The 9,543-nt window shown below is 39.5% G+C and overlaps 1 protein-coding gene across 4 annotated transcripts in view; it reads left to right on the plus strand.

The window, feature by feature from the left end:
- CCDC138 (coiled-coil domain containing 138) overlaps nt 1-8,544 on the plus strand; it is a 60,016-nt gene extending 51,472 nt beyond the window's left edge. For 3 of the 4 annotated variants that reach the window (XM_090021398.1, XM_090021368.1, XM_090021387.1), the window contains 2 exons: nt 4,164-4,302; nt 7,709-8,544. In XM_090021398.1, the coding sequence (XP_089877524.1) occupies nt 4,164-4,302; nt 7,709-7,880 (311 nt within the window). In that variant the 3' untranslated portion in view covers nt 7,881-8,544. The remainder of the gene's footprint in view (nt 1-4,163; nt 4,303-7,708) is intronic. The other variant, XM_090021378.1, reaches the window with a different exon arrangement.
- Nucleotides 8,545-9,543: the final 999 nt, after the last annotated feature.

The following is a 9,543-nucleotide window of genomic DNA, read 5'->3' on the forward strand; positions in this document are numbered from 1 at the left end:
TTACCACCCAAACTAAACTGTTAGTTCAGGTTGGTAGTAACTTTTCAGGTTGCGTGTGCAAACTTGTGCATGATATTTTTAACTTGTACTGAATCCTGACATAATACATGCAGACTGAGTTGTCACAACAGCCATAAAACACAAACATAAAACCTAATATTTTAGAAGTATTTATTTACCTCTACAGTTATTTTTCAGATAAGGATGCATTTAAATGTTAAGATGAGAGACTTACTAGACTTAGTGTGTGTGTGTGTGTGCGCGCGCGCGCGCCCGTGCACTTAAAACATACCTGTTTTGGTTTTCTCTGCTTCTGGTTATAAAATTATATTTACTGTAACTAAGCTATTACTTCCACTTTGATGGTTCTTCTGTTGTATTAAAGTAAGTAGTCATTTTTTAAAATGTAAATTAGTGAACATTTCAGTCTGTGTTGTAAACTTAAGACTCAAAGGATTACATTTTTATGATGAAATTATTTTATTTCAAAAGAGTAATGGAAGAAAAAATAAGGAGACTTCCCAAGCTCTGTATTCTATGAGACATAGGACTTGGTGAGTGAGGTGTTTGTCTCTACGAAGATGTTTTTTGGGTCTCAGATTTGGGTCTCAAATTATAGTGCATAGGAGTGACCTCCCCTCTTTCCACAGACATCCTAGTATCTTCCTGTCAGTGGAAAGAACTTGCCATTGTCCTCATCATTCACACAAAATATGAATGTGAAGGCAGATAGTATCTCATACACCTTTGTTTTCTTTTGTTTGGTATTGTGTATTTGCAAACTCTATCTTGGGGTATAGATGTAACTTGCTTGTAGTGTGATAGCTGCCTGGCCAGGCCTTTCAGTGTTAGGGAAATTTCATCCACTGGTGTCAGGAAAAATATTTTCACCTCATGAATGCTTTCAGCTATGGAAGGGGAGCGGAGGGCCTTTCTTCAAAAGCATTATATATTTGGCCATAGTTAAGACTAGAGGATTTTGACTGGTAGGCAACAGTGCCCCTGCCAATACTTAGAAAACTCAAAAGTTCTTGGCTGTGGTGTCTTGCTTTCAAGGCTCTATTGATCACCAGATTTGCAGTTAGTTGGGAAATTTTCTCACCCATCAGATGGGAAGGATTGAGATTTTGCTTTCCACTGTAGCATGGTTTCTGGTCCTCTTCCTAGGATTCTTTGTGCATCAATTAACAGTGACTACTTCTCTGTCACTGCAGTGGCAAACTACTGGAGTGACTTGGTGTTCCCTGCTTTTACCTGTGGCCCATGGAGTGTTTCTGGCCTTTCTGTGCCTTGTAGTTGTGCAGGACGATTTGGAGTGGCCCTTTTTAAAAATCTTTGGCATATGGTTGTTTGTGTACCTGTGGAGCTGGACGTGATGTTTCAGGTCTGTTCCAATCCATTGTCTATGTTTATAGAGGGGGGGAAACCCTCCCAGAAAAAACACTCCAAATTAGTTGGTGGGTGCTGGGGTTTTACTTATGTTTTCATGGTCTCTCTCACTCGCTCCTTCCTAATATCTTAACACCCTCCATCATAAACAAGATATTCTTTTGTTTCTCATTATGATTAAATCCACGTCACTTTGCTGATGTAACAGACATTGAGAGAGTTGTTGTCCTCCTTGTAAGTTGGGAATATGCACATACTTCTTGCATTCCTTGGACACAATATATGAATTTCCATGTGTTTTGTTTCAGAAGCTGTATAATAACTCTTAATATAAAATGTTAATATAAAATTGCTTAAGAGAAGAAAAAGTTAGACCAGGGTAGTATTATTGTAGTTTAAAAATCTAGAACTGTATTAAATGACAGGAGAATTTGAACTGAAGTCCTCCAGAAAGCTAGTTTTTTTAGTAGTTCTATGAGCTGCCCCTTTGCCTGCTTTAAACTTTGCAAATATGTTAGCAGTGTACATATGTTACACACCTTTGTATCAATACTGGGGCTGTCTGGAATATTAGGACCTGTCCTTATGACAAGACTTACTATGTCATGCCCTTGCATGACCCTTCCCAACTTTGTCTAGGGCAACAAAGGAGCTCTCTACCCTGGTGGAGTGGTAGGAGTATAGTCATCCTATTCATGCAACGAAGCAAGCAAATCTCTACAAAGCCACAAATATTCGAGTCATACATGGACAGCCAGAGTTATTCCAGATTGTCTCACTTCAGGTAGATGGAAGTATAGTTCTTAAGTCGAACAGTACTTGCAAAGCAAAATTACAAGAGAGTGATTATCGCTGTCAACTACCCCCCTGCAAATGAGGGAGATTTCTATTACCATCCTTTTACATCATGCTCTGTTTTGGGTCATTTCAGTCACTCCAGCATCCATTTTTAATATTTCTTTCTGAAACAACTGCATGAAACAAACCATACTTGGCCATCTTGTTATTTCCTGAGTTCAAAATATCAGCAAGAAAACCAGCAAATCTTGTCAAGCAACACTGGCTAATGAAATTGTCTAAGTTATTAGCAGCAACAGAGCGTATTGGGGTCATCTGTTGGCATACTCATTGAAAAGACATTGCATTTTGCATATAATTTATATATGGGAAGCTATCTTTACAGCTGTAAGGGATAAAAGCTTAAATACTATGGAATCTAATGACTTAAACTCTTACACTGACCTTGTTATTACCAAGCGGATTCTTCAATCCCTGTTCCGTGTGGTGTTATATAGTTTGGACTGCTTTTTAGGTTTAAAATATCAGTAAAGTGTATAAAATAAATTACAACTTTGTATTCACTCCAAGGCTACCTGTTATGGCTAATAAAAGTTGTGTGTCCTTGGGGGAAGATTTTTTTTTCACCAAAAAATACATCCATTCTTCATTGAACTGATAACAGTATCTCAGCATCTCATTTATAATGAGGAGATCTCAGGTGCACATGAAATAGGGCTTTATAGCAATAATTTTTCTTTTGTTTCATTGCTTTATGCAGTAATGTGCATGTTGTAGGAAGCTGCCTTTTTAATAGGAACTTAAGAAATGTAATTAAGCTAAGAAAAAAATTCTTTCTTTTCCCAAATCTGTGTACTTCTGTGAATACCCTGTGCTATTAACGTGCAGTACTGCATACATAAGAATGTCAAACACTACAGTATTTCCCATATTCAGGCTATGAATCTCTTTGAGACAAAATGATAGCTTTGGGACAAAATGAAAATATGTTATTTAATACCGGAATATTCAGTATGTTTTTATTGCTACATAAGAAGGATTTTGATTCTGCAATTGTAGCTTTAGACTCATCTGCTTGTGGGTGGAACAAATACATATTCATGTAAATTTCAGAAGGAAAAGTTTGCAAGGTGAGACACGTATTTGCATTCCCTTATGCTGAAAAAATAGACTTGCTCATTCTTTGCATCTTTGCCATTTTTTAGTTCTTGATCACAGAATTTGTAAGTTTATACTAACTTGTAAGGTTAAAAAATATGATGTGAAAGGGATGGTTCTTGTTGCATATTGAAGCACTAGAGTCATAGGCAAAAGAACTAAGTGAAAGATGCACAATTTTGGCTGGTCGTCAGTCGTTGGTCGATAGTGTTGAGGATGTTTTGTCAATATATATATGCTAATATATGTGTTTTTACACAAATGAATCTTTTTAGTCTATTATTATTTCACCAGTCTTGAAAATAAGTACTACTAAACAAGCATTGTGATAATGAAAAGTTGTCTAGTTCTACATTTTCTTCTTTAAGTACTTTGGTATCTTCCACTGACACACTGTTTTTTAGCTTCTTAAAATAATATTCTGTAGGGATTCACCTTTGGAACAACTTAGTACTTTTTCCTGGTAATCACAGGATGAGAACAACCAGTACATGAGTTTCAGTTAGGATGCCTGAGATGCAAAATTATCATTTATAACGCAGAAGTACCCTTGTTTTCTGTTTTATCTTTTCTGAAGGAAACAGAGAACACTTGTTTCACATACAAGCATTTGTGATGTTACAGTTTAGAGTTCAAGTTTATTAATTTTTAGGTCTGCCAGATTCTTGTGTAAAAACTGCTGTAAAATAAAAGGTGATTCCATTTCATTTTAATCCTCTTGTTGCATTGTAAATGTGTGACTAGACTTTCATTAACTGCAACACTGAGGGAAGGGTTTCCTACTGAAAAAATTGATGAGAATTCTCTCTTTTTTATAGGTTTCTTGCAGCCTTTCCTGGAAGCCTGTAGTAACGAGTCCTTTTTCCGTACTTGTTCTGTGTTGCTTCGAAACCCTAAACTAGATCTTCAGATACTGGAAAAACTCAGCATTTTACTACAAAAACTCTCCAGAATCAAGTAAAGTTTTTTCTTTGGTTGGTTTGTTAAGGGTTTTCAAGCTGTCCTTGTTTTTAGTTATCGAAAGCTGTTTTCTTCATTCTCTTCTTCCCAGTGTCTATAGTTCCAGCAGTATAACAGATTATTAGCTCTAGCATGGGAAGTACCTAGGTTTCCTTGTCATTTTCATAGATTTCATAGACATTAGGGCTGGAAGTGACCTTGGGAGATCATCGAGTCCAGCCCCCTGCCCAAAGGGCAGGAAGTCAGCTGGGGTCATAGGATCCCAGCAAGATAAGCATCCAATTTACTCTTGAAGGTGTTCAATGTAGGTGCTTGAACCACCTCCGCTGGCAGACTGTTCCAGACCTTGGGGGCTCGGACAGTAAAGAAATTCTTCCTTATGTCCAGCCTGAAACGGTCTTGCAGGAGTTTGTGACTGTTCCACCTCGTCATCCCTTGGGGCGCTCTGGTGAACAAACGTTCCCCCAGATCCTGGTGGTCACCCCTGATAAACTTATAGGTGGCCATCAGATCACCCCTGAGCCTGCGCTTTTCCAGGCTAAAGAGTCCCGTGGCTCTCAGCCTGTCATCGTAAGATCTGTTTTCCTGACCTCTGATCATGCGCGTGGCTCTCCTCTGGACTCTCTCAAGCTTCTCCACATCCTTTTTGAATTGTGGAGCCCAAAACTGGACACAGTACTCCAGCTGCGGCCTCACCAAGGCCGAGTACAAGGGGAGAATGACGTCCCGGGATTTGCTCGAGAAGCATCTATGGATGCAAGCCAGCGATTTGGTCGCTTTATTAGCAGCAGCATCACACTGCAGGCTCATGTTCATCTTGTGGTCAATGATGACCCCCAAGTCTTTTTCTTCTGTAGTGCTAACCAACGTAGCACTGCCGAGCCTATAAGGATGCTGCAGGTTTTTCCTCCCAAGGTGGAGAACCTTGCATTTTTCTGTGTTAAACACCATCAGGTTCTCGTCTGCCCATTTGCTGAGCTTGTCCAGGTCAGCCTGGATCACCCGCCTATCTTCTGGCGTGGATGCTTTGCCCCAAAGTTTGGTGTCATCGGCGAACTTGGCCAGTCCACTCCTAACTCCAGTGTCCACATCATTAATGAAGTTGTTGAACAGGATGGGTCCCAGGACAGAGCCTTGAGGGACTCCACTGGTCACAGGGCACCACGATGAGTGACTGCCATCAATCACAACCCTCTGGGTCCGACCACGAAGCCAATTTCCCAGCTAGCGGATCGTGGTGGAGCCAAGGCCACAACTGGGCAGTTTGGCCAAGAGGTGATCATGGGATACCAGATCAAAAGCTTTTTTGAAGTCAAGATATATGACATCAATCTCTTCTCCCTTGTCCAGGTGATAGGTCACCTGGTCATAGAAGGAAATGAGATTGGTCAAACAAGACCTACCCGCAACAAACCCGTGCTGGCTGTCCCTTAGGATGTTAGCCTGGGCCAGTCCCTCAAGGATGGCCTCCTTAATAAACTTTTCTAAGATCTTCCCCAGGATAGAAGTCAGGCTAATGGGCCTGTAGTTAGCCGGATCCACTCTCCTCCCTTTCTTGAAGATCGGTACCACATTGGCCTTCTTCCAGTCTTCGGGCACTACACCGGAGCGCCAGGAGTTTTCAAAGACCCGTGCCAGGGGCTGGGCTATGATGCTCGCCAGCTCCTTGAGTACCCTGGGGTGCAGGTTGTCAGGGCCAGCTGACTTGAAGGTATCCAGCTTCTCAAGGTGTTTCTTCACGAGGTCAGCATTGATGGAGGGTAGGGGATCCCCCTCACCCAGATTTCCCTGTCCCATAGCAGGCATGGGCGTCCCATGTGACTGATGAAAGACTGACGCAAAGTACCTGTTTAATAGGTTGGCTTTTTCCTGGGCGTCAGTTGTCAGTTGCCCCATCTGGTTTAGCAGGGGTCCAACATTGCCCTTGCTTTTCCTCTGGCTCCCCACATACCTGAAAAAGGACTTTTTGTTGTTCTTGATGCCTGAAGCTAGTTGGAGTTCAGTTGCAGCCTTGGCTTTCCTGGTTTGCTCCCTGCAGGACCGGACCAGCGCGGAGTAATCCTCCTTGGAGGTGAATCCCGTCCTCCATCCTTTGTAGGCTTTCCTTTTTAGCCACAGTAGGTCCGCATTAAAGCACAGCTTTTCCCATCATAAAAATCAGTCTTTAAGCTGCATTTGTAAAGAGCTTAAAGATCTAGCACAGCACAGCTTACAATGAGTGTAAAACTGTATTGGTCTCCTGAGCATTTTTATTTTATATTTGAGTTTTCCTCTTGTATGCTGATGAATTACCTTCTAAAGACTGACTTCATTTTTCTTTCCACTGACCCTCAGTACTATCATTTTTTCCAGGTAATATATTCCAAAGGGCTAAAGGTGACTTGGGAGCCAAAAATCTTACCTGTTTTCAAAATCCAAGTCCCTTTGGAAAATAGAGATGTTCCTAAGTCACTTGAGTCTTTTAAAAATGCTGCCCTCTTATCAGTACGACCGTTTCCATGATTGTTACTTTACAAATGTATTACAACAGCCATTTTCATTAATGGTGGTATGACAACTTTTACTGAAGTCTTCCAGTACATTACTTAGTAAGATTACTTCCTTACAAAACAGAAAATTGAAGCCCTTTACTAAGATTCGGTGGAGGAAAAAAACTGGCAGCAAATTGAGGATGAAAACTAACTCTCAGTGGAAAAAAAATAAAATAAAAGTTTCTGAGTTCAAAGAAAATTCTAAAGTAGCCAGTATTTTTCACCCAAATTAATTAAAAATTTTATTGAGATTTTCATACAAGATTTCTTAACATTTTCATACAAGATTTCTTAACATTTTGTAAGTCTGGGAAAAAAATCTTGCAGATGGTAGAAGTTTAGAGTTGGCTTTCTCTGCAATATTCTTGAGTATCAGTTTTCTCTGTACTTTCAGGGCAGTCGCTCTTTTTATCCTAGGTTTCTTTTATCCACCTATTTGCCTTCTGATCTCTCCCTATACTTAGTCTATTTCCCAGTCATTCTTTCATAGGAATAAAACCTTGCTTCACCTTGAGTTTTCTTTGCACTACATTTAAAAGCCACTTATAAATGGAGAGGGAAGTTCCTGATGATTTTTGTATGCATGTCTCCCTCCCTTCTTTCCACCTCTGCCGTCTTCCCCTTCCTTCCCTTCCCCCCACCTCTGCTCTCTATACCAGAACCATATCAGCTTGGACAGTTATCCTTCCTGGAAATGTTAAAGGAGTACATTCTTTAAAGTCAAGATATAACCCAGATTTTGATTCAATTAAAAAAATCAGATTCTCTGGAATTAATTACTTAAAAAATTAATTGAAATTCTCTTTTTACCTTTTAAAAAAAATCAAATGCTTATTTAACTTTGACTAATGCTGTGCTCAAATCTTTTGCAGAAGTAATAAGAAGATGTTTGAACTATTTACTCTTCACCTAATGATCCAAGAGCTGCAGAGGACAACACATCCAGATCATGCTTTTCTCTCTATTAACCTCAATTCAATTCTTTTTAATTTGGGCTTAAGAAAGAGCAACTCCCTTGTCTCCAATCTAAACACAAGTCACTAATTAACCATATTTTACTGTGAATTATTTTCTATTGATATTTGTTCAGTCTTTAGCTAGTTATAAAAAAAATAGGCTAGCTAACAAGGACAACAGGATTTTATGTACTATTTAATGTGTAGTTTATGACTTACAACACGAACTCATGAAAATGGGAAGTAGTACATTTCAAGATACTGTTTGTTCAATTTAGCTGAAATTTTGCTCTAGATTTCAGTGGCCTGTACTATTCTACTCATTCACCCCAAGCAGCACCATCTCCACAAGGAGACTGCTAGTATTAGCCTTCCTCAGTGATGTAAAATTAATTATTCCTTTTAATCTTCAAAGTGTTTTACGGGTATTTATTATAATTATCACATAATAGACAGATATTAGTATTTTCATAAGTATATATCAGAAAGATGATTGTTTTGATTATTAAAGCCAAATTTTGGTAAAATTAAACATGCTACAGATGTGTATGATTTGATGCGCATTGAATAAAAGCCTCTGTGATTCCAGTAGTTCCAAGAATTGTTGTTCTATAATCTCTTCTGTCTAAGACATGTTTACTGTATTTTGCTGGCTTTTTTTACTCAAAATGATACTGATTTAGTATTTCTGTGTAGTTTTTAATTGTAGCATTCCAATGCTAAATGTGAATAAAAGTATTTCTTAAAGAAAACATATTGATATTGCTCCATGCAAAAATTGTAATCTTTTACCTAATCCATTTTCTGTTGATTTCCAAAAAGGGCCCAAGTTAGTCCATTTTCTTACTTCTGCATGCACAAACTTGTGTTTTTTCAAGTTGTCACATACCTACACTGTACTGCTGTTCAAAAAGTACTTACACAGAGAGAGTGTCACTTTTTGAAAACTTGGCCTAATAATTGTCTTTTATGTCCCACTTCTTTAATTGATTATACCATTCTGCCATGACTCCTGCAACTCCTTAGAATTATAAATTTGAAACTGCATGTACAGTTTAAAAAGGTACCATAAGTCTGTGTTTGATTAACACTGTTGTAACAAGGGCTGGCTTTAGGGGTGGCCATAATGCCCCCTGGTGGCCACTCAGCCTTTATTTCTCCCTGTCCTTTAAGCATTGTCCCCTTCTGCTCACCTGCTATGTCTGGAAGTTAACATGTATTTAGAAATGGGAGGCTGCCCCAGGGATCCCTGAACAGGATGTTTTCTGCTCACAAGCCATGGTCAACCAGCCTACTGCCTTAAAGGCAATTTCATGACGTCCTCATCTCCTCTTTTTATGCCTTCTAGATGTTACCAGTTAATCAATTATCAGTCTAATGGGCCCTCAGCCCTAGTCCCCCTCACTCTCTTGGCCCCCTCCCTGGGCCCTGGGCTCCCTAGGCTCTTCTGTGCCCTGCTTCCAAGCTCTGGCCTCACTCCTAGACTGCTCTGTCCTTCCTTTGCCCTGTTCCCAGGCTCTAGCCTTACTTCCAGGTCTCTGGCCCTGCTCCCTAAGTTACGGCACAGTAACGGTGCATGTGAAGATGTGCCCACAAAGAGTTACTTTTTTGCCCTTTAGAATTTTCTGTGTTTTTCGTTGATGTTCGTTTTTATTCATACATTTTTACTGGGAAATCTTTGAAATTGACCTGTGATAGAAAATTTTCCTTGTCAATCTGACCTTCCAATGTTGCTGATCTTTTTACAAAAA

The sequence above is a fragment of the Crocodylus siamensis genome, chromosome 1 (genome assembly GCF_052110815.1).
Source record: "Crocodylus siamensis isolate JL-2025a chromosome 1, ASM5211081v1, whole genome shotgun sequence".
Lineage (NCBI taxonomy): Eukaryota > Metazoa > Chordata > Crocodylia > Crocodylidae > Crocodylus > Crocodylus siamensis.